This window comes from Vigna unguiculata, chromosome 1, assembly GCF_037176805.1.
Source record: "Vigna unguiculata cultivar grain cowpea cultivar isolate G323 ecotype 2 chromosome 1, ASM3717680v1, whole genome shotgun sequence".
NCBI classification, from domain to species: domain Eukaryota; kingdom Viridiplantae; phylum Streptophyta; class Magnoliopsida; order Fabales; family Fabaceae; genus Vigna; species Vigna unguiculata.
The window spans coordinates 29,468,981-29,495,763 of record NC_140792.1 but is presented as its reverse complement, the minus strand read 5'-3'; the positions used below and the strand labels follow the sequence as shown (position 1 = coordinate 29,495,763).

Genomic DNA, 26,783 nt, shown 5'->3' with positions numbered 1-26,783 from the left:
ATAAAAGTATAAAAACTTATATATGTAAAAGCAACATGAAATAAATATAAAACATTTTCTTAAAATTAAGAACATAATATGAAATAAAAATATTTTCTAGCACTCCCATCACCAATAAGGTGATCAATGCTTCCATCTAGTTTAGAAAAGAAATTACCAATATCAAGATGAGTAACATCCATATGGCCATAATCAGAATCACCATCTTAATAAGCAAGGTGAGTTTCTATTTTCTTCTCATTATTTGTAAGATGCTTTGGTGTACGAAAAATACAACTCAAATGGTCTTTACCATCATAATGATAATATATACTTTCATTTTATTTGCCAATATTTTCACATATTTATTTTCCCTTTTTCACAATATTGTGCCACTTCTGGTGACAAAATGTGTCTTTGAAATTTTCTTTATAACCATGTCCATAATCAATATCACGATCATGAAAATATAAATCAAATATTGTTGCATTCACTTATGAGAATGGAGCATAGCCAATTGGACATGTTTCATGATTTTTTTATTAAAAGCACATTGTTTTGTTCAACCATACAAAGGCATGAAATAAATTCATAATATTTATTGATGCATTCAGTTCTAGGAATGGAGCAGATTGGGCGGATCCTATGATTTTTCATCAAAAGCTTCATTGCTTTGTTCAGCCATACAAAAGCATGAACTCAATTCAAAATATTTGAATATTTGTGAAATCGCTTTTCACAATATTGTTCTTGCAGAAGCAAATTAGTTGCTCAGATGCTTTATTTATTTCTTTAATGGTATCATCAAGACTCATTGCATCTAAATGTATTTCAACATCTAAAATCCATGATAAATAATTCTTCCCCAAAATATCAAGGGTCGAAAATTCAAGTTTTGCAAGATTTGACATGTTTAGAACTAGCACATAAAATATTAATAATAATCAAATTTCATGTATGAAATTACTGAATCAAATAATTAAAATAATAATAATAATGAGACAAAGATGAAAAAAAAAACAAATAATTATCATCACACAAATAAAAATATAAGATAAATTTGTGAATGAAGAAAATATTAGAAAGAACCTCGATTAAAGTATGTAGAGCGTTGTCCTTAGAGAGAAAAAAAAAATATGCCTTCACGCTCAGTTGGATAACCCACATGCTGATAACGTACTATAGAACAAAGCTAATAACAGATAGAAGGATACAAGGAAGAATAAAGAATGAGAGAATAGGAAGGAACTCGTGTGTGTCCTATTACTGATAGGAAGAGTTCTATTTACAAATACAACATGATAACCCAGAAAGGATATAAATCAAATAGTTAATACAAAATAATACATAAAGAGTAATAAATCATATGAGTAATTGTATCAAATCAATGGACGACCATTAATTCATAACGATATATATATATATATATATATATATATATATATATATATATATATATATATATATATATAATACAAATTTCTAGTCTGCTTTGTGCTCCTTTAGGAAGTTTTATCCATAATGTCCTCCAAAAATAAGTTCAAACTTAGAAAACATACAAATTACAAGGAAAAGTAATCTATTACGATTGCAAGATACCGGTGCATTTCAAATCAAAATGTCCTAAACAATGGGAAAAAATGAACACGAAGAAAAAGTTTTACAAATGGAAAAGTTAAACAAGAAAGCTCATATCGATCTCATAAGCTGACACCGCTATGGCACAATATCTAACAACTAACAACTAAAACAAAGAGGTAGATTTTAGTGATATTCATTCTGTTACACAAGTTTCTTTTGAAATTATATTAAATACCTCAAGAATAAATGAAGCTCTTAAATTAATGAAAAAGAATTTCCAAAGCACTTGAAAGGAGCTTGATAAATTTAAGGAAACTTTTACACAATCTAACCACATTTTAGATGAATATATTCCAATTAAATTTGTCCAACATTTAACAAAAAGTACAAAGTAAATAACCTTAATCAATCACCTATTCAATGAGGCTACACAATGATGTTCTTGAAGAACCCTAATCTCATTATTCTAATAAAAATAGAATACAACAAAACTAAAACGTAGTTATTAATGGAAGTTCAGAAATTGAACAGCAAAACGGTTGTGGACAATAGTTAGACTTAGGCACTTCATTCCATCAATCAGAAAGTAGAGCTAAGAAATGATCCTCCACTTCATCTCCTATATCAAAGATCACCGACTCTCTGAGCCTACTTCAATACGAGATACAGTATTAAATTTCAATTTAAAAAAAAAAGAGAGTCTAAAATAGGGTCAAAATAAACACATGCATGGATAATTGTAACCATTAGATAAATTGAAAACAATTTCATATGTTCTTCTTTTGAATTTCGAGTGTCAATCTTCATGCAAGTGAAACTACACTATATGTGCAACAAAAATTTGATATTTTTGAAAAAATATCATAAGGTTGCAAGAAAAATATGACAGATTTATAGCCTATCTTTTCAGCTCCGAAGACAACATCATAAGTCAATTTAATTTCGTAGGTTACACTAACTAATTCTTAAAATGTCACAAAATCATATTGAAAGTTATTCTTAAAATGTCACAATTTAATACTGACGGTGATATTTTCTCCTAAATTAGCACAAATAACAGTAAAATAAATAATTAAAACTATAATATTAGTTTTGCTAACCTGAACTGACTACAGTGTTTCTCTGCTAAGAAAGTTATTGAAATTGAGCATGTAAGTAACATAAAGTTGGTCATACATTCGATTGAGCAATCGATAGTAGTTGTCTCCATTTCCTAAAAATGACCAAAGAAGCAAAAACACCACAAAATCCAACTGCAAACCCAACTCCCATTCCAAGATAGACGGATTCTTCATCAAATTCACCATCTTTATTGATTCTATGTTGGATTGTATTCACAACATTTTTTTCCATGCTACACTTTGTAAGAGGAGCTCCACAAAGTTCCGGGTTTCCATTGTAGCTTGATACACCGAAACTTTGAAGTTGAGTCCCTATTGGAATTTGTCCAGAAAAATTGTTGCATGATAAGTTCAAATAACTCAGAAAAGACAAGTTAGCCATGTTTTCTGGAATTTCGCCAAAAAGCTTATTATTAGAGAGATCAAGAGATTCCAGATTTTTCATTCCTCCAATTGTCTTAGGTATAGTTCCAGTCAAATGATTATAAGATAAATTCAATGTTTGAACTCGAATAAGCCTAAATAATTCCGTAGGAATCTCTCCAGATATCTTGTTAGCTGAGAGGTCAATAGTTCGCCTATTGAAGTCAAGTTTACATTCATAAACTTGACCTTTTTCATAGAAATCAATGTTGCTATCATCTACTAAGAGAGGTGCATAATAATGATCTACTATCATTTCTTTTGTGTTATACGTAATCTGAGGAATTGATCCTGAAAGTTTATTATGGGCGAGATCCAAGTGAATCAAATTAGAGAGAAGGAACAGTTGAGGTGGAATACTCCCCTCAAATTTATTAGATCTTAATATCACCACTTCTAACTTTCTGGACATGTTGTTTGGTATAGCTCCAAAAAAATCATTTTTTTCAAGGTTTATAACTGCCAAACGCGTCAAACATGAGAGTATCATAAGAGCTTCACCGAATAAATCATTATTCCACAAGCTAATTAAAACCAAATGTTTCAAGTTCTTCCAAGCATGTGGAATCGATCCTGTGAAAGAGTTCTGAGAGAAATCTACATATTTGACCTTTGGGGATAAATGCGGGAGCATTCCTCTAATTGAGTTGTTGGATAAATCGATCCTGTCATCAATACTGGCTATTAAACCCCTGAACTTTTCTTCTTCTACATATGAAATTTTTGAGCTCGACATGCATAAATGTGAAAGTGACTTTTGAGTATATATCCATGGTGGAAATTGAGGACCTTGATTTGTATCATCCAAATAAAGCCTTTTCAGTTGAAACAGAGGAATCCATTCAGGACTAAAATGAAACCTTGTCTTGCTCAAGTCCAACTCTTCTAAATTGTGGAGTCTGGAAAAATGCATTTCAGATATTATACCAGAAAAGGAATTATAGCCAATGCATAGAACAACCAAATATGTGAGATTTCCCAAAGTGAAAGGAATGGAACCAGAAAACATGTTGCCTGATAGATCAAGGTATTCCAAATTTTGGTAGTTGAACAAACTTGAAGGTATTTCACCGTAAAAACTATTGTCTTTAAGTTTAAGATAGGAGACATCACGACTGAGATTAAACAACCAATGTGGCAATTCAGAGTTAAAATGGTTATAAGAAAGATCAAGAGTGACAAGTGAAGTAAGATTGACATGCTTTAAAGTTGGGCTTATGTTGGTTAGTTGACATTTACTCAAGTGTAGGACTGATAATGAAGGAGGCATGGCTAAAAGCCAGTTGGTTTCTTCGTGAAGATCAATGTAACTAAGGTCAAGATATTTCACAGAATGAAGTTGAGAAAGCCATTGAACATCAAAATACCCAGATAAAGAAATTTCACCAAGGTCAAGATGAGAGATAGCAGTACTAAGATTAAACAAGCAGCGTAATGATTTTGAGGTGAAATAGTTACCTGAAAGATCAAGAGTTACAAGGGAAGTAAAATTCACATGTTTAAGAGACGAAGTGATGTTTAGTTCACAAAAACATAATCGTAAGTCAGCCAAAGAAGGGAGCATAACTAACAACTGAAGCCAATTAGCATTATGAAGATTTATAAAACCAAGGTTGAGATATCTGAGCGAAGAAAGTTGAGAAAGCCAATCAAGATTATCCATAGAAATATGATCTTCTAAGGATATGTCAAGCGCGTATAAGTCAAGATAATGGAGGTTAGAGCCAAATATGACATTGTTCTGAGTTGGTGGAATGCTAATAACATTAAACTTGTTGCAGCTCAAATCCAAATGATATAGAAATTGAAGTTCCAAAAGAGATAACTTGATTTCACCTTGTAGAAATTGTTGGGATAGGTCAAGTTTTGTAACTCTGCTTGTGGTGTTGTCACAATGAACTCCTTTCCATTGACAACAGTCTTGTTGAGTGGACCATGTGAGGAGGTTGTTGGATGGATCAATAACACCCTCTTTGAACATTTCCAACGTTTCTCGGTCCTTCTCATTGCACCGAACCTGGCTCAGATTGTTGCACACAATCTTTTGGAATGTAAAAGCACCAAAAAGGGAAAGCAAAAGAACCGAAAATTGTGATATAATAAAGGTCATCCTGATTTGTAAAAGAGAAGAAGGATAAATTCAGACCAGATTGTTGAATGATGAGTCTTCTCACTTTGCTCAATGGAAATCTATATTTATAAAGATAGAGGTCATGAATCCTTTAAAAAAGGAATGCAAGAGAACTTTAAATTGTGAAATTTCTTTGAAATTTCACACTGAACAAGCTGACTTTGGAAAGAAACTTTAAATTGGAAAATTTATTTGAATGTACCGTTATTTTTTACATCCAACAAACTTTTCTACACACTTTATATTTAATATTTTTTTTTATTTTCTTTCATTTTTATAAATATAAAATTATTATTTTTTCTAATTGTTAACTGATGCAAGTAAGATAGAAAAACATTTTCCTTTCTTTGAACCTTGTCTTTTTTTAAAAAAAAAAAAAACTGAAAAGAAAAACACAGATATTACTTTGGGAAAAGAATCTTTAATTCTTCGACGTATTTTCTTTGACCTTAGTGTTTTAAAAGTAGATTATGTGCAGGAAGTTGTGAATGCGATTATCTAGTGCGGCTTGTTTATATAGACTTTTTTCTAATAGCTTTTTAGTTTTTTAGTTGCATGTATCCAAATTACCTAATAATACTATTCACAGAACAAAATAATTATGTGGTCTGTTATGTTTCGACTTGGAAAGAAAAGAAAAAATGGAAAACAAAATAAGAAAAAAAAAAGAAAAAAAAAGTAATGATTAAAGTGGTGAACAATTAATGTTTTGTTATTTGTTGAACTCGCACTTAAATTTCTCATTTGCAGCTGGGTCTATCTCATTTCTCTTTGATTTTAGCTTTTTTTCTCCTTTTTTTACCTCACATGTACCCTAGCTGCAAATGATTACTCTACCAATTTTAAGTGCTAATAACATGGAAAAAGACTAATCTACCAAAATCATATATATTCACAATATGCATAAGCGAACTCAAACTATGTTTTATGAAATGTGAAGTAAAATTAATACCTGTTCAGAGCATGCCCAAGTGCACTAAAACTATGTTAGTTTTAATTGTTAGGAGTTTTTGTTGTACAGAAGTTTTCGTTGTTAGAAGTTTTTATTATATTAGAGTTTTCATTATATAATTATTAGTTCATTAATTTGTAATATATCCTTTTACTTTGTATTGTGTATATTATTGGAAGATTTTGTTTAGGTGAAGAGAATAAAGGTCTTTATACTGGTAGTAAAATATACAATTACCGATAAAAAAATTTGTGGCATCAACTCCTTATTGACGAAAACATCGTTCGGTCTTACAGAAAGTCATTACCGACGGTTAAGCGCCCGTCTATAATTGAACTTAACGTTGAAGTATATACCGTCAATGATTACTGAGGAATTTTGATAAATTTGTTTGGTAAAAATTGTACCAATTGAGGTCATCACTTTAATAAATTTCTTTTATCATTATCATAGATAATTTATTTTCTCGTCAGGTTACATATTTCGCAATTTTACTTTTTTTCGAATATTAATTTTTTAAACGCATACTAATTTAATTTATTTTTCTCTTCAACATTTACTTTTCTAGTTTTTAACCACTTTTTACATCATTTACATTTCAAAAGCAAAGTTAAAATTTCAAGTGTTTAGATTTCAAACTATCCAAGACTTTCTAAGAATTCAAGAGTTGTTAATTAATGAGTTTAGATATATTTATAAAATTGATTCGAGAGATAAACTGTTTACAAATAAATTGTGTTGATTTTCAAATCCTAAATCAAGTACTCTAACTTGAAAAACGAATAGTAAGTTAATAGCATTAGAAGAACCCACAAATCAAGTTTATTTGCTTCATTAAAAAATTCGAACAAGCATTCAACCAAATTCTCAAAAAATAATTATACAACTGTTCTTTTAACTCAATTTATTACCTATAATAAAAATTTAAAAAATTAACTATTTGGTAAAATTATAAAAAATATTTATTTTATGATAAATTTTAAAAACAAATTTTTCCTTACTTTAATAATTATGATGAGATATATTTTTTTTTCTTTTTTATTCTCATCAAAAAAGAATGGACACAGGTAGAAAGAATGTTTGTTTTGTTGTGGGTTGCATATCCCGTGACAGAGATCGGATGAGTCAAGTCATAATTTAAGGGTGAAAATTTTAATAAGACAATTGTTGAAAAAGAAATGATTGCAGATGATATCAATTGTCCTGTAACAGAAACTAAATTATTATAAATCTATTATTGAACCAAAAAAATTTTAACCTAAAATATTTTTATAGTTTGTGATGATAGTATATTTTATTTTATCAATAAATTGTAATAATATATATTGAGTAATTATAATTTTTTATTTATAATAATAATTATAAAATAAATAATAATTTTTTATTTTATAAATTAATATTTAAATTGATTACTTATTTTTTTCTATTTCATATACCTTGTAGTTCTTTCCTACTATCAGAAAGAATGAAAAGACCAACCCGCATAAGTTACATAAAAAGACATAGGTGGACCAACCCGTCACGTATTTTTCTTGGGAAGTTTGGAACCAACCTACATGATTAGTCCCGTGTTGTGATCCTTGCAATCACATCTAAAAATGAAAAAAACGATGACGACCCAGACATTAAAATTTTAGACGTATGAATAGCAGAAAAACAACGTATTAGTGTGAAATCATTTTAACGATGGCAGCTACAATGAGAAGACAGGTGGAGGAAGGAAGAGTTTGCCTCGTACTTTGGGTCTTTGAGTCCTTATTTACGCAAATCACTGCCATTCTTCTGTCTAAGATTGATTCTTGATTATGTGTACAACACTTGTTGGTTATATCGCATTCTCATTTTCGTTGCATCATTTCAAAATCTGTACACTAGTGCATCTACATTTTACTTTATTCATTTTTTTTCTAAAAGAGACCCGTGTATACGCACGGGTCGTGATTTAGGTTTTTAAAATTTTGTATTTTTAAAACGATTTTAGTGTTATTATAAGAAATCAATTATTAAATTAAATGTTATTATTTGTAATTAATGAAATATAATATATATATATATATATATATATATATTTATTTGTTACTTTCATTCATTTTTTTTCTAACATTGGATTAGTATCTATTTTAGCTTTTATGTAACATCCCATTTATTTAATAAAGCTAAATAAAGGATATGTCACACAGTATAATATGAGAAGCGAGAATAAAAGAGTATAACGTCACTCCTACAAATATCTCAAATACTTAAAGGATGAATAAAAGAGGCACACCACAATGCCAGTACAAAGTAAAGTAAGAGAGTGATAATGACTTAAACAAATTCCCAGAGAAAGTAATACACGGGCATTAGCCCTAAATGAAAAGCCCAAAAGCAGAAGTCAGTCCAAAGGCTAAGCAGCAGAACCATCACCTCCCTGTTGACCACGGGTGTTCCTCGCATCCGCTCACATCAACAAGTCGATGATCATCGCAAAAAAGAGTACCACACAACAGAATACACAACAACAACAACAACAAAAGGGTAAGTTAGAGCCAAAAGCGGTTTTATCATGCAAATCAGATATACTGTCACAGTCAATTTTCCATACATCACCTAAACATGTTATGACCTTCCAAACAATACACTAAGACTCGACTTGACTCATCTGGATACATATAACCTGGTCGGATTCAGCGGATGCTTGCACTTGTGGTGGATACCTCTGCTCACCCCTGAGCTATGTGTTATAAGTGTTACAATGAATCAATTCCCTCACACACAAGATTAGCCCTTAATGAGTTTCAGGCCTCTTGCTACTCTCACCACAAAAGTCAGTCCGCTCTAGGTGAGACTAACTGACTCTTTAGAGTGTCAGGATGCAGTCCTTACCTAAAATCCTTACCAAGTTATATAGATGGGGCACCACCATGGACACCCACTAACAGGAGCCATGGAATTACGTCACGACCACTGAAGCACGACCCTGAGGATCTCACCTAGAGATCCCAAGGAATTACGTACTGACCACTTATCAAACATATACAAACAGCCAAGCAATAGATACATATATCATGCATAGGAACCTCATACCAACATTCATAACCAACCTTCATTAATCATACGTTGAATCTATACCAACTCATTATTCCCAAACGTGAGTACAATACTTCTCCTCATACCAAAACCATGCCACTGGATTACCAACCATCATGTGCATTTTTGCTCATGTCAAATTCGTGACCACGTATATATATGTCCAACCTCTCATGTATAATTCATATAAAGATCATGCCAAACTCACAATTCCCCACATATAAACATCTCCCAATCATGCATAATCATTCCCATTAAGCCATCATACAATAACTCAAACAAGCCTAAGCTAAACATCCAAGCACAGAGGGAAACCAACTTGGGACACATTCTCGCCCAGCTCTTCGCTCAGGCTGAAGGGTTTCGCTCAAGCGAGAAGGACTCTCGCTCAGGCGAGCTCCCCTTCGCCTAGGCGAGAGCTCGACAAGGAGAACAATAACCCATGCGCAATCTCGCTAAGGCGAGACCCCCTCCGCCTAAGCGAGACATCTGCTCGCTCAAAACGAGGGTTTGGTCGCCTGAGCGACAACTCGCGTAGAAAGCCTTGGGCGAGCCTCTGCTCATCTCGCCTAGGCGAGGCAAGCTCGCTTGAGCAAGATTATCAGTGTTTACCACTGTTCACGCCTGCATCACACATACACACATACCAAACAGAAAATCCAGACAGTCTAGGCATCCATGGCAGCATACAAAGTTGAGAAATAATGAAACTAAAATGGTACAAGTCACAATCACACCAGACAAGGAGGTTCTAGCTTCCCTTACTTGGAACGAGCTAGTTTTGATGCCTCGACACCGAACAACGAAATACCACAACTCTAGGAGAAAATTACAGAGCTGGAAAAGTGAACATAGGGTGCTTAATACTGAAGCTCTAACACTACCCACGGAAATAGGACCAGAGATTGAGAAGTATGGGTTGAGAATACTTACGTGAGCCAAAACGAGATCAAGCTGAACGTGAAACTGAGTACGCTTTGGAACCCTAGCAGAGGCGGCATCAGCTCTAAGAGAAGAGGATCTATTTTTCGAAAATGAGCAGCATGGTTAGGGTTAGGGTATGTTAGGTCTGAATCTTCCTTATTGGGCCAGCTCTTAGGCCCACCAGACGAGACAACCCTTAAAATAAAGGACAGAGAAATTAATGGGCCTTACATTCTCCCCAACAACAAAATTTGCGACCTCGAAAATAAAGACTTATCAGGCAAACAGATGTGGGTGTGATTTCCTCATATCCTCCTCCAACTCCCAAGTAGAGTCCCCAGTCCTCCGATCCCAAATGACTTTGACAAGATTGACTGATTTTCCTCTACGTTCCTCAACTCGACTCTTCTCCAAGACAATGGGTGGCACTTCCACAGTAAGATCCTCTCTAATCTGTATATCATCAGCTTCCAACACATGAGCCGGATCAAACACGTACTTCCTCAGTTGAGACACATGAAACATCGGATGAAGGTTTGCCAACTGAGGGGGGAAAGCTATCTCATAAGCCACCAGCCCAATCCTCCTCGTGATCTGATAGGGGCCAAGGAACTTAGGAGACAGCTTCCTTGAGCGGAGAGCCCTTCTCACACCGGTGGTTCAGATCACCCTCAAGAACACATGATCACCCGCCATCAACTCCAAGGGTCTCCTTCTACGGTTTGCATAAGCCTTCTACCTACTCTGAAAGGCCTGCATCCTAACTCGCACCATTCTGACTTTCTCAGTAGTTTGTTCTAGTAATTCTGGTCCAACAAGCATTGCCTCCCCATCCTGATACCAATAGAGAGGAGTCATACACCTCCTACCATAAAGAGCCTCATATGGCGTCATGCCAATGCTCGCATGAAAACTGTTGTTGTAGGTGAACTCTATCAAAGGCAGTACTTCATCCCAAGCACCCAGATGGTCCAAAATGCATGTCTGTAGTAAGTTCTCCAGTGACTGAATCGTCCTCTCAGACTGACCATCTGTCTGAGGGTGGTAGGCTGAACTCTTGGTCAACTTGGTTCCCAAAGCATCCTGTAAGGTTTGCCAAAACCGCGACGTAAACCGAGGATCCTTATCCGATACAATGCTCGAAGGTACTCCATGCAGTCTTACAATTTTCTTTTATGTACAGTTGGGCCAACTTAACCATGGACGTCCTCAAGTTCATCGCCAAGAAGTGAGCACTCTTAGTCAACCGGTCCACTATAACCCAGATTCTATCATGCCCACTAAAAGTCTATGGCAGATGGGTCACAAAGTCCATGGAGATGTTGTCCTATTTCCACACGGTTATCTCCAAGGGTTGTAGATTTTCATCGGGTCTCTAATGCTCCACATTCGCCTTCTAACACGTTAAGCATGCTGATACGAATTGAACCACATCTTTCTTCATCCCCTGCCACCAGAAGATTTCCTTGAGATCCTGGTACATCTTAGTCATGTCGAGGTGCAGACTAAGGCGACTCTTATGTCCTTCCTCAATAATTAACTTCTTTACCTCCGCATCATTAGGTACACAAATCTTACCCTGAAATCTCAAGATATCATCATTACCCAAGGCAAAATCTCTAGTCTCATCTGACCCAAGCTGTTCTCTAACTTTGTTCAGACTGACATCCAATAACTGCCTCTCCCTAACTGAGCTCAAGAAGTCGCTAGATATAGTCAGGGTACTACATCTAATGAACTCAGACCCTAACTCCACCTGTAACTTCATATCTCGGAATTTCTCAATTAGCTTCGCTTCCTTAATCATGAGATGTGCAGTGTGCACTATTTTCCTACTTAGGGCATCGACTACCACATTAGCCTTCCCCGGGTGATATATCAGTTCAAATTCGTAGTCCTTCAGGAACTCCATCCATCTTCTCTGTCTCATATTCAGCTCATTCTGATCAAACATGTACTTGAGACTCTTATGATCGTTGAACACATGAAATTGGGCACCATAGAGGTAATGCCTCCAGATCTTCAAAGCAAACACTATGGCCGCCAACTCCAAGTCATGAATGGGATAGTTTCTCTCATGCACCTTGAGTTGTCTCGGAGCATATACCACAACCTTCTTCTCCTGCATCAACACACAACCAAGTTCGAGATGGGAGGCGTCACAGTAGACCTCAAAAGGCTTCCTGACATTCGGGATCACTAGTATCGGAGCGCTGGTCAATTTTCTTTTCAGCTCCTGGAAACTTTCCTCACACTTATTTGTCCAGGTGAAAGGTTGATCTTTCCGAGTGAGTTGTGTCAGGGGCGCCACTATCTTGGAGAATCCCTCTATGAATCTCCTATAGTAGCCAGCTAACCCCACAAAGCTCCTGATCTCTGTTGCCGACTTGGGACTTTCCCATTTAACCATTGCCTCGACCTTTGTCGGATCCACTGCAATACGATGCGCAGATATCACATGCCCTAAAAATTGAACATCTTCCATCCATAATTCACACTTGGACAACTTGGCATACAACTGCTTCTCCCTCAAAACGCCAAGCACCAACCTCAAGTGTTCTACATGCTCCTCCTGAGTCCTGGAATAGATAAGTATGTCGTCTATAAATACTACAACGAATTTATCTAAGAACGGTCTGAAAATCATGTTCATGTAATCCATGAACACTGCCAGAGCATTGGTCACACCAAAAGGCATAACCACGTACTCATAGTGTCCATATTGAGACTTGAAGGTCGTCTTCTGTACATCGTCAACCTTCACCAAATCTGATGGTACCCTGATCGCAAATCAATATTCTAAAACACTGCTGATCCATGCAACTAATCTATCAAGTCATCAATTCTCGGGAGAGGGTACTTATTCTTGATTGTCATCTTGTTCAACTGCCTGTAGTCCACACACAGACGTGAACTCTCGTCCTTCTTCTTCACCAACAACATTGGTGCTCCCCAAGGCGAGGTACTGGGTCAGATGAATTGCTTCTCCATCAACTCCTCAATCTGTTTCTTGAGTTCCACCAACTTCGCCAAAGCCATACGGTATAGAGCCATCGATGTTGGGCCGATTCCTGGTGCTAGATTGATAGAGAACTCCACCTCTCGATGGGGAGGCAACCCTGGCACTTCCTCTGGGAATACATCCTCAAATTCCTACACCATTGGTATGACGGACTTCATCTGTCCTCCTTCCACCTCTAGATGCGTGAAGATCACGAAGCACTGAGCACCACCTTGCAGCTCCTTCAGGACTCCTTGGGACGATAACAACTCAGGCTCCTCTGAGTCGGGGAATAACAACCTCTTTTCTCGGCAATCTATAGGAATGTGATTGGCAGAGAGCCAATCCATCCCCAAGATTACCTCCAACTCTTGTAGAGGCAGGAAGATTAGGTTCACTTTGTACTTGCGTCCCTCTACCTTCGTTGGACACCTCGCACATAAGGACGACGTCCTGACCAAACCTGACGTTGGAGTAGACACCGCAAGCTCACACTGCAGCTCGCACACCGACAGACCCAACCGTTCCACACATGCATTTGACACAAAAGAGTGTGTCGCTCCAGAATCATATAACACACAACATTTCATCTCAGCTATCAAACAATAACCCATAACCAGGTTATGTGAGCCTGCCGCCTCTGCTCCTGTCATGGCATACACCCTGCCTGTTGCCTGAGGCCTGTTGCCTCTGTCCCTCCGCTGATGCTGGTGAGGAGTCTGAACTGGAGGGCGTGTCGCTGCCCTAGCAAGGTTGGGGAAATCCTTCCCAAAGTGGCCTTCCTTGCCACAATTGTTGCACCGACGGTAGCCCTCCATACGCGGGCAGGCGTTCCTCAGGTGAGGGCCTCCACATATATAACACTGTACTCGGCCCTACTGGGGAGGGAAACTCTTAGACCCCTGGGACTGATGGTGAGGTCTATCATATGGCCTCCTCCGCTCCTCATGCCTAGGTTTGGACCCAGATGGTCCACCAATCCTTTGTGGTTGCTGGGGTTGTTGTGGGCGCTGGCCTTCTACCTCACGTTTCATATTCTCCATCACTCTGGCCTTCTCCACCAGAGCGGCCAAATCCTTGATGGACAAGGGAACCACCATCAAACGAATATCACTGCGGAGTCTATTCTCAAACTTGCAGCATCTCCATTCTTCGTCGAGTGGCAGTGTGTAGAAGTGACTGAGATGCTTGAACTTCTCAGCGTACTCAGTCACAAATTTGCTCCCCTGAGTTAGCTGGAGGAACTCCACCTCCTTGGCATACTTGACACTGTCAGGGAAATACTCTGAGAGGAACTTCCCCCTAAAAGACTCCCACGTGACCAGCTCATCCCACCCCTCCATGATGGACTTCATGCATATCCACCAATGCTCCGCCTCCCCTGTGAGCATGTATACAACAAAAGATAGTCGATTCTCGGCCGGGCACATCTTCGCATCAAAGATTCTCTCCATGTTCTTTAGCCATTGGTCTGCGGCATCAGGACTGGTCTTGCCTCCAAACTTCGTCGGCTGGTGTTTCAGAAAGTCCTCAAGGCTTCACTCCCTGACTGTAGGTCGTGGCTCAGGACCAAACACAGGGGCACCCGCCTTGTTCTCCTCCAGCTGGCGGAGGACTTCCATATGTTGTCGGTGGGTATCCTCCGCAGCCACCCTCGTAGCCTCCATCTGTTGCATCACAAGTTGTTACTGCTCCAGCGACGCTGTCTATCGCTACATCGATGCTTCATGTTGTTGCATCATCCTCGTGCTCTGTTGCGTCATAGTAGCCACCATTGCTTTTATAGCTCTCGCGATATCAGGTGCATTGCCTTGAGAGGATGTCTACAAAGGAAGTCAATGTCTTACCCAGGCTCCACCATGGGCGCTAAATGTTTTTATCAGGATTTGGCGAGGAGTCTACAAAGGAAGTCAATGATCTCTAAAGACCAGGTTGTTGTCAAGGTGTAATATGAATCAAGCTCCAAAATAGATCAGACAAAAAGATTCACCAGTAAAAATCTCTCAGAAACTTAAGTTAGTGAGAGAATAAGGATTGTATGAGAGAATAGAGTGTTTAGTATTAAATATATATATATATATATATATATATATATATATATATATATATGATTTAATAGACTCATCAATTCTATTAATAACTAATATAAGAGAATAAGATGGTAATAATAATAGTATAAAATTTCAATTAAATATTTTAATGAATTTGGGTTGGGATAGTGTAATCCAGACTTCATATTTAAAATTGGGTCTTTCTTCCTGCAACTCCAAATTTTCTTCTTCACCTCCAAAAAAAGTTTAAATCATAAAAATACCCTTTGACCATTTTAGTGAAGCCATACAAATCACACCCCCAAAATTACTTTCAGATGTCGACTTTTGGTGAAGAATACTTCCGGAAATCAAAATATATAACCGGAATTCGATATCCGAAAGTCAAAATATATAACCGGAAGTCGACTTCGGGAAGTCAAAAATATTACCAGAAGTCAAAATATATAATCGAAAGTCAAATTTTTCGGAAGTCAAAATAAATAACCGGAACTCAACTTCCGCAAGCCAAAATATATTACAGGAAGTCGACTTCCGGAAGTCAAAATATATTACCGAAATTCGACTTTCGAAAGTCAAGATATATGTCTTCCGAGAGTCAAAATTAAATAAAAAAAATTCATTTTTTGTTTTTTTATTTCAAATTTAATAATACTTTAGCTTTATTTATTTTTATATTTATATTTATTTTTTCGGTATATTAAATAAGAATAATATTACATATATATATATATATATACATATTAATATTTTATTTTATTTTTCAAATACATATTAAGAAATATGAAAAAATAAACAATACTAAACTTCAAAGAACATTTAAAATTTAGAAACATAAACTTTAAATAAAATTAAAAATAGTTAAAATAAAATTAATATTTTTTTAATATAAATTTTAAGTATTTTTAATTTAATTTATTTCTTAAGTATTTTTAATATATATTTAAAAAATAAAATTATATATATCTATATATATATATATATAATTTTTTTATATAATGTATTAAAAAAATTAAACTAAAAAAATTTAAAAACAAAACTTTAAATTAAAAAAATATAAACGAAAAAAAAAATTATTTTGAAATCCGAAAGTCGACTTCTGGTAATACATTTTAACTTTCGGAAGTCGACTTTTGGTAATATATTTTGACTTCCGAAAGTTGACTTCCGATAATCTATTTTGATTTCCGTTAATATATATTGACTTCCGGTAATATATTTTTACTTTCAGATATTAACTTCCGATAATATATTTTGACTTTTGCAGGTCTAGGAAGAAAGACCCTTAAAACTTAGTCCTCTTTATTTTAAAATGGCTTGATACCATGAGTGACCTTGGACCAAGTACGTATGAAAACAAAATTTAACCGAGGGTCTTTCTTCCTGCACCCCCAAAATTTCTTCAACACCTCCAAAATAATTTTAAATTCACAAAATACCCTTTGACCATTTAAGTAAAACCACATACATTACACACCCAAAATTACTTTTTGATGTCTATTTTCGGAAATCAAAATATATAATCGGAAGTCGACTTCCGAAAGTCAAAATATATAACTAGAAGTTGACTTTCAGAACTCAAAATATATAATCGAATGTTGACTTCGGGAAGTCAAAATATATTACCGAAAGTCAACTTCTGAAAGTAAAACTATGTTACTGGAAATTAACTTCTAGAAGTCAAAATATATCATTAGAAGTCAACTTTCGAAAGTCAAAATATAAAATCGGAAGTCGACTTCCGGAACTTAAACTATATAACCAAAAGTCAACTTCCGGAAGTTAAAATATATTACCGGAAGTCGATTTCTGGAAGTCAAAATATATTGCCGGAAGACGACTTCTGGAAGTCAAAATATTATTTTTAAATTTTTACTTTTTAGTTTAATTATTTTTAATACATTATATAAATTTTATATATATATATATATATATATATATATATATATAATTATAATTTTTAAATATATATTAAAAATACTTAAACTTTATATTTTAATTTTGTTTTAACTATTTTTTAATTTTATTTAAAGTTTATGTTTTCTAAATTTTAGATGTTTTTTTATTTTATTTATGTTTTATATTTTTCATATTTCTTATTATATATTTGAAAAATAAAATAAAATATTAATATCTATATATATAATTTTATTTTTATTTAATCTACTCAAAAATAAAAATAAATAAAACAAAAATATTATTAAACTTTAAATAAAAACACGAAAAATGAAAAATATATTCTGTTTTTATTTAATTTTTTTTAATGTTTAATTTCTTTAAAATTTTAATAATTTTTTTAGTTTATAATTTTATGCTTTATTAATTTGTTTAATTTATAATTTAGAAATAAATAATTAATGTATATATATATATATATATATATATATATAATTTAAAATATTAAAATATTACACTTTCAAATAAAATAAATTTAAAAAATTCGTTTGTATATATATACATTTGTATTTTTTATTTTTTTATTTTATTTTTTAATTTTTTTAATTTTTAATTTTTATACTTTTTGTTTTTAACATTTTTTAAACTCGTTTATATTTTAATTTTTTATTTTGTTTAAAATGTGCTTTTGAAATAATATATATATATATATATTAAATTTATTTTTTATATAATATAGTAAAATATAATATTTTCAAATAAATTAAATTAAAATGCATTAACTCTTTAACAAAATATTTAAAAAAATTATATATATATATATATATATATATATATATATATATTGACTTTCGGAAGTCGACTTCTGGTAATATATTTTAACTTTCGGAAGTCGACTTCCGGTAGTATATTTTTACTTCTGGAAGTCGACTTCCGGTGATATATTTTGACTTTCGAAAGTTGACTTCTGATAATATATTGATTTCGGAAGTCGACTTCCGAATATATTTTGACTTCCGGAAGTTGACTTACGGTTATATATTTTAACTTTCAGAAGTCGACTTCCGGTTATATATTTTGACTTCCGGAAGTCAACTTCAGATTATATATTTTGACTTTCAGAAGTTGACTTCCGATAATATATTGATTTTCGGAAGTCGACTTTCGATAATATATTTAGACTTCTGGAAGTCGGCTTACGGTTATATATTTTGACTTTCTAAAGTTGACTTTCGGTTATATATTTTGACTTCCGGAAATTGACTTCATGTTATATATTTTTACTTTCAGAAGTCAACTTTTGGTTATATATTTTGACTTTTAAAAATATTCTTCGCCGGAAATCGACATCCGGAAATAACTTTGGGGGTGTGATCTACGTGGCTTAACCCAAATTATCAAAGGGTATTTTTGAAATTTTAAATTTTTTTGGAAATGTAGAAAAAATGCCTGGAGGTGCAGGAAAAAAGCCCATTTAACCGAAGTTGTATGATCTAAAGAGAACTGATAAACCTTTTTCCAAGTTGGTGAATTCGAAAAGTTTCCCACAATTCATGACTTTAGACAAGTAAGGTAAAACATATTACAAGCTACGTCAATTTTTTCATATAGTTAGTTAAATTGATCAAGTTACAATCAAATTGTATAATTTGAATTGTTATGCTTTTAGGTACAAAGACTTGATCTTGATCTTTGACTATAAATTATATTTTTTGACCCATTAATATATTTGATACAATTAAATATGACAACAGATTGGATTAGATAAAGATAGTGTCTATTCGTATCCATCCATCTAAAAATATTTTTTACGTTATCTGTACCATCTACAAATATTTAAAATATAAATTCAAATAAAAATAAGAGATTTTAAATAAATTCAAATCAAATTACTCAATGAAATATTAATAAAAATAATTTTGATCTCTTAAAATAAATTAGAATGAATTGTAGCAAAATATAAATTTTAAAAAATTAATCTTTAAAAAATAACTTTAATTACACATATCTAAATAACTATTTCATAATTAATATTTTTTCACTTTAATTTTATTTTGTCACTAAAATATAAAAAATTTATTAAGTAAAATTTATTAATATTTTTTTGCCCTAACCGCGATATCCGTTAGGTACATAGAGTATCCGCCGTTCGGTGAGGAATTTATTTTTCATCCCTATATACAACAAAATAAACTTGCATTTAGGTTCCAAAATTATACAGATAAAAAATAAAAATATATTTTTTCTTATTTCTATCATTTCGATATCCATTTCAAAAGTAAATATTAACAACAATTTGTACAATCAAGTTTTCATAAAATAAATTACGATGTATGGTTGCATCTGTGTAATTCTAGTTTTTATTCTCAAATTTAAAAAGAATTTTGTTAATCTCTCAAAAGTAAAAGAAAAACATGAGTTTTTGAAGATTAAACTACTTTTAATCCTTTAATTTAGTGTTTAGAAACTAAAACAATTTTTTTTAGGAGAGAGAGAAATAAACTTCAATTGAAAATCAAAACCATACTCATTCCAAACTCCAACTCCTAAAAACACAATTATAGAAGCAATTATTGTATCACCTTTGTCCTTATTCACATCAATAAAATTTACAGAATGGTTCTAGTTATGAAAATACGTAGCAGCTTGAGCCATGAGGCTTTTGCTTACATCTGAAATGTAACTTGCTGCAACCAATATCAGAACCATGACAAGCATGAACTTGAGGGCAACATCTCTTGTTTTTTCCTGCGGAACCCTCACACCATCTTCTTCAAAACGGTACTCTGCATCTTCTGTCATATCATTTTCTTCTGATATTTCACTCTCTCCTTTTCTGCTGTTTCCTCTTTTCTCTTCCTTCATTTCTTGCTCCTCTTCAAGAATCACAGAGCTTTTCTTTGGCATCACCACTGAAAGAATGCTCTGCATCATGTTGCCATGAATTGCATCGTCGTTGCAGTATGATGGGATTTCGAACTCTTTCTTGAAACGCTTCCATCTGTTTCCTTCGAAATGACGCTCCCCAGATATTACCAGCAAACCAACATGGTTTATTTGAATTCGTATTTGGTCTCTCTTGAAACCTGAAAAAGAAAACAACTTTTTTCTGCTTTGTAAAACTTGCATTTGTATTAGTTTAATGCACTTAAATTAATTCCACTTTATTCTTTTAATTATTATAAGGGTTAAATATGTTTTTTTCCCTCAAATTTTAGTAAATTTTATATCAATTTAGTTATTTATCTTTAGAAATACGTGAATTTATTCTTTCTTATCAAATTTTATTAAGTTTATTTGACATTTTAAACGTATTTTATGGTCATATTTGAGTTAATATTGAAACAAAAATGTGTCAAATGGTATAAACTATCATAAAATGCGTGAAACGTAAGATAAATTTAACAAAATTTGGTTAAAAGAACTAAATTCAAACATTTTTAAAGATGAAAGACTAAATTGGTCAAAGTTTTGAAAAGTGACTAATTCCAAATTTGACTTAAACTTGAGGGACAAAAACATATTTAACCCTTATTATAATATATATGGAGTGATTTTTGTTTCTTCACGAGTCTTGTATATTATTTGGCACGTACATTGACCTTCCTTAATTGCTTTTTCAAGAGATTTCTGATAGGATTTATATTTAAAAAGGTGGAAAATTGTTTATCTTTAAAAAAACATTGAAAAAGTGAAATATATTTATTTTATCAAGAAATGTTTAAAAAGTAAAAATATAAAGCCACCCATTATTAACAAAGATGTTTTTTTTTTTTTTTATGAAGAGATGAAGCAATTGAAAAACATGAAAAAATGATATTTGGAGAAATGCAATGGAACATGCCTGGAAGATGAAGTTCAAGGGTGTCACGACCCTCTTCTCTACGCCACATAAACAAAGGATCAAAATCTTCGTAAGACCTATTGGCATGTGCATGCTTGGGAATTTCCATGAATTGGAGAAGTTTTGGTGAGTGAGATGGTTTTAGGTTGAAGAGGAACCAATTAATATAGATTGTTTTACATATAAAACGTGAAGAAGAGAAGAGGCTTCTAAGGTTTCCTTTGGGTTGGTGTTGAACTAGAATTATCCCTTGTTAACCTTGTCAAGTATCGTCACCCCGAGGGTTAGTAATTTTTAGGGTTTATATTTGTAGATATATGCTTCTATATGATTCATTCATGTTGTTCCATTCGTGATAACAAAGCAAGAAAATGCTATACGGGGAAGAAAACCATCAGAATTAATGAATATTTTCTACAAATGAAAAAGATTTCATGCACTATGAAATTCTAAATGAGGAAGCAACTCAGAACTAAACTTATTTAAAGCAAATATTGTGGTAATTAAGAATTCAGCCAAAATATTGCACAATGCCATTAGTTCTTCTTCTTCTTCTTCTTTTAAATGGAGTTTCGGGTGTTGCATATGAACAATTAGCTAATGATTTTTCTATCACTTTTGTGAGTAAAAAACAACAATGAGATTGTGGTTTTGAACCCCACCTTGGTTTAGTGTACTCAATTTGTGAATTACTATTGTAATAATTATTGAAGTTAGAAAAATGTTGAATAATATTTTGGAATTAAAATTTGGTCTTACATTAATAACAATATCATAAAAGAGGTATTTTATGTCAGATATTTACAGTTTTTTAGGTTAATAACAACACTTTAACATGGACGCAGGTAAATCTACGTCAGCATAAATCCTAAAGTGAAAATGTAATATTTACGTGAACATAAGAGTATCTAAAGTAAAAAGTGTAAGATATAGTAGAAAGAAATGCCCAAAATTTACCTCGGATAATATATGACCCCCAACATAAATTTTGAGCTTTTTTTTTTTTTTCAATTAGTTTGTGTCTGACTCAGACCAAAACTTGAAATATCGAAAGATGACTTGATCTAATATATAATACAATAGCTACATTTAAATAAATTAACTTTTTTATTACATTAAAATGATGAAAGTGAAGCAAATTAATTTAATATAAATTGTACATGTATAAAAGGTGTTTAACCTTATGATATATGAATTGTAGTGACCTTGTTACATACTTTTCATTCTAATTAAAGTCAAGTCATAATTTTTTATTAGTTATGCAATATAATGAATGTCAAATGTTACTCTTGTAATAAACTTTCATTTTCTAGTTGGGTTTTATGTGAAAGGAATAGAACCGTATTACAATATAATTCTTACGTATAATTATAATTAATTATCAACGAGACCTATAATAAATGACAAATGGTTGAATGATTACCATATTATAAACAATTCACAATTATTAAAATTAACCTTTAATGTATGGAATGAGGTAAATATGTCTTTAGGAAACACTCGTCATGTTTGGAAATAGGAAAATGAGTTTTTGATAAATATTATTGAATTTGGACTTACGTGTTTGAAGATTTCTGCATGGATTGAGACTCAACAAATTCATATATTTCGAATTTTCTTGCCTCGTCCTCAATTTGTCTAAATATCTAACTCAATAAATTATAAGTTAAATATAATGATGGTAATATTATAACTTACATGATTTATAATTGAATGACCAAAATGTTTAACGTGGAAGTTCCACGACAACCTCCGATGCTTTATTAGGTAAGAAATTATACAGAGGGACAATAGTTGCATCAACTCTCAATATTTTGATGACATCATCCTCTACTTCTATCATCATCATCATCAATTGTGTTACATCAAAATACAATTTTAAACAAATTTAAGTAATTTAAAATTACTAAAGAATTCTTTTGTTGCAAGTCTCGTCATTAGCAAAAATAAAGCAACCAATTAAAACACCTCCTGTTTGTATAATCAATCCTGGTCATTTCTTTCTTTTATAGAAACATCTATTAATTAAGAACTAAATGACCATAAAACATAATTTAAATTATCTTTTGTTAATCTCTTATTAAAATTTGTGTGTATTTAATTTATTGAGAAAAAAATATAATTATAAAAATATGTGCTTATATTATATATATATATATATATATATATATATATATATATATATATATATATATATATTAAAAGTAGAAAAATATTCATTAAGATATTATAAATAGACAAGATTCTGATATATATTATTTATTTATTAAGTATTTATAATCTTGTGGATGGGGAAAAGTATCGGAGAGAATTTTAGATTTTAATTTTATGTTTGGATGAGGTGATTTAAGATACTAATTAATTTATTTGTTGAATTTAAATTTTTTTAGAGTAAAATAAATTGTTTGGATAAGAAAATTAGAATCTAATAACTTTTAAAACTGTTTTAAATAACTAAAATAATAAAATTTGAAATTTACTTAAAAGTATATTAAAATTCTATAAATAGTATTTTTTATATACGTATATATTAAAAATAAATTATTAAATATTAATTGAATAGTTAATTTTAACTGATATTTTTCTAAAATTTTATATTTTAAAATAAATATTTTTAAAATAAGCTTCTCTTAAAAAAATCAATTAATTCATTCAAACAAAAAATTAAAATATAAAATATTTCAATTGTTTTATTCAAACAAAATGTTTTAAAAATGAAAAATTTTTAATCATAAACAATTCAACTATTATGTATTTTAATCTTTTGAAATTATAAAAATCCCTTATTGAAAGACTATGTAAGGGTTAAATTGATTGTTTTTACCAAAGGCCGAGTAAATATAAGATGCGTTTGAGAGTGAATGATGTTCCGTGTTTGGGAAACATAAAAAGCAGATCCGTGTTATTAGTGTACTGTGTACCTATTTAGATGCATCATTGGTGTTTAGAATTTGACAATTAGGAGAGATCATACATTCATTGATGACTAGTTGTTGCACACTTCAAAAGAAATTGTAGTCTCTTATCCTGCACCAAAACAGGAATTAAAGTTGTACCTAGTACAACAATCTATAAAATAAAGTGTCACAGTAAAACAAGTGTGGTACAAGAAAATAATTAAAAAAAAAAGTGGTGCACAATATATACTCAAAATGAGTGGTGGTTTGTTTTTCAAAAAGTTATCACCATCTTCCTCAAAAATTCCAACCATAACAAACAGCATTTTTCCTAAATATTATGGATAAAGGAGGAAAAATTAAGACTAAGTTTTTTTTTTTCATTTTCTTTTATTTTCCCAAAATCTCTAGAAAGAGAAATCAACATTAAAGATGTCACCACTTTGCATGTTGTTTTCAATCTCATTTCCCTGAATTGATGTCTTTTTTAGTCACGGTGAGTTTCGTGGCTATGTCTGCAGAACCTTCATCCACTTCGGTGGCCGTCGCAGATGGACAATCCAAGTCTGCCAGAAAACCCAAATGTAAATTTTTCTTCTTTCCTCTCAAATTTTTTATTCAGATTTTGGAATTTTAGGTGAATCTCATTATGAAATGTCCTTCCCTAACAATGACGCATTTTCTTGTATTTACATGGTTTTTGATCATTACATGGTTTTAAAATGGAAGTTTTCCTTTGAACAGGTTAAAGGGTGTTTGATAAAATGTTCATTTAGGTTTTGGAAAAATGTTTGAATCTCATTTTGCACATGAAATTGTGTACCATCATAATTGATTGATTGTTCTGTCACATAAACAGTGTTCCCTGTACAGATCTATCCATCAAATGATATAATGGTGATTATACATTGAAAGTAATTCTATTCATTTCTCTTTTTTTGAATGGTATAAGATATCTCTTTTGTTTTATTTTTGCAGTTTATGTGTTTTCTGTAACATTTATGTGACTCATGAAATTTTGTATTTGTGATAGATTCTAGATTCTCACAGCAAGAACTTCATGCCTGGCAGCCAATTCTAACACCTAGTTGGGTACAACTTCCTACATAACTTTCTAAGTTTTACAACAGAATCATAGTATGAAACCGTGTTTGTCTCAAAATTTGTCCACTATTTCTTTTTCCAGGCCATTTCAATATTTACGGTTATAGGACTCATCTTCGTTCCGGTTGGTCTTGCTTCACTGTTTGCATCTGAGAGTGTAATATGAATCAAGCTCCAAAATAGATCAGACAAAAAGATTCACCAGTAAAAATCTCTCAGAAACTTAAGTTAGTGAGAGAATAAGGATTGTATGAGAGAATAGAGTGTTTAGTATTAAATATATATATATATATATATATATATATATATATATATATATGATTTAATAGACTCATCAATTCTATTAATAACTAATATAAGAGAATAAGATGGTAATAATAATAGTATAAAATTTCAATTAAATATTTTAATGAATTTGGGTTGGGATAGTGTAATCCAGACTTCATATTTAAAATTGGGTCTTTCTTCCTGCAACTCCAAATTTTCTTCTTCACCTCCAAAAAAAGTTTAAATCATAAAAATACCCTTTGACCATTTTAGTGAAGCCATACAAATCACACCCCCAAAATTACTTTCAGATGTCGACTTTTGGTGAAGAATACTTCCGGAAATCAAAATATATAACCGGAATTCGATATCCGAAAGTCAAAATATATAACCGGAAGTCGACTTCGGGAAGTCAAAAATATTACCAGAAGTCAAAATATATAATCGAAAGTCAAATTTTTCGGAAGTCAAAATAAATAACCGGAACTCAACTTCCGCAAGCCAAAATATATTACAGGAAGTCGACTTCCGGAAGTCAAAATATATTACCGAAATTCGACTTTCGAAAGTCAAGATATATGTCTTCCGAGAGTCAAAATTAAATAAAAAAAATTCATTTTTTGTTTTTTTATTTCAAATTTAATAATACTTTAGCTTTATTTATTTTTATATTTATATTTATTTTTTCGGTATATTAAATAAGAATAATATTACATATATATATATATATATACATATTAATATTTTATTTTATTTTTCAAATACATATTAAGAAATATGAAAAAATAAACAATACTAAACTTCAAAGAACATTTAAAATTTAGAAACATAAACTTTAAATAAAATTAAAAATAGTTAAAATAAAATTAATATTTTTTTAATATAAATTTTAAGTATTTTTAATTTAATTTATTTCTTAAGTATTTTTAATATATATTTAAAAAATAAAATTATATATATCTATATATATATATATATAATTTTTTTATATAATGTATTAAAAAAATTAAACTAAAAAAATTTAAAAACAAAACTTTAAATTAAAAAAATATAAACGAAAAAAAAAATTATTTTGAAATCCGAAAGTCGACTTCTGGTAATACATTTTAACTTTCGGAAGTCGACTTTTGGTAATATATTTTGACTTCCGAAAGTTGACTTCCGATAATCTATTTTGATTTCCGTTAATATATATTGACTTCCGGTAATATATTTTTACTTTCAGATATTAACTTCCGATAATATATTTTGACTTTTGCAGGTCTAGGAAGAAAGACCCTTAAAACTTAGTCCTCTTTATTTTAAAATGGCTTGATACCATGAGTGACCTTGGACCAAGTACGTATGAAAACAAAATTTAACCGAGGGTCTTTCTTCCTGCACCCCCAAAATTTCTTCAACACCTCCAAAATAATTTTAAATTCACAAAATACCCTTTGACCATTTAAGTAAAACCACATACATTACACACCCAAAATTACTTTTTGATGTCTATTTTCGGAAATCAAAATATATAATCGGAAGTCGACTTCCGAAAGTCAAA

General features: G+C 31.8%; 1 protein-coding gene, 1 long non-coding RNA gene and 1 pseudogene across 2 annotated transcripts; 1 reads left to right on the top strand and 2 right to left on the bottom strand.

The window, feature by feature from the left end:
- Positions 1–2,604: 2,604 nt before the first annotated feature.
- LOC114164927 (receptor-like protein EIX2) lies at positions 2,605–4,902 on the bottom strand (annotated as a pseudogene).
- A 14,784-nt stretch (positions 4,903–19,686) lies between these two features.
- LOC146888847 (18.1 kDa class I heat shock protein-like) lies at positions 19,687–21,139 on the bottom strand. The gene is made up of 2 exons (XM_085668488.1): positions 20,973–21,139; positions 19,687–20,214 (listed from the first exon to the last, which is right to left on the bottom strand). The coding sequence occupies exons 1-2, from the start codon at positions 21,079–21,081 to the stop codon at positions 19,751–19,753; spliced, it is 573 nt and encodes a 190-aa protein (XP_085524614.1). The 5' UTR covers positions 21,082–21,139; the 3' UTR covers positions 19,687–19,750.
- Positions 21,140–24,114: 2,975 nt separating this feature from the next.
- On the top strand, positions 24,115–25,235 carry LOC146888846 (uncharacterized). The gene is made up of 3 exons (XR_014993005.1): positions 24,115–24,453; positions 24,903–24,961; positions 25,056–25,235. It is a non-coding gene; the product is annotated as an uncharacterized LOC146888846 (long non-coding RNA).
- Positions 25,236–26,783: the final 1,548 nt, after the last annotated feature.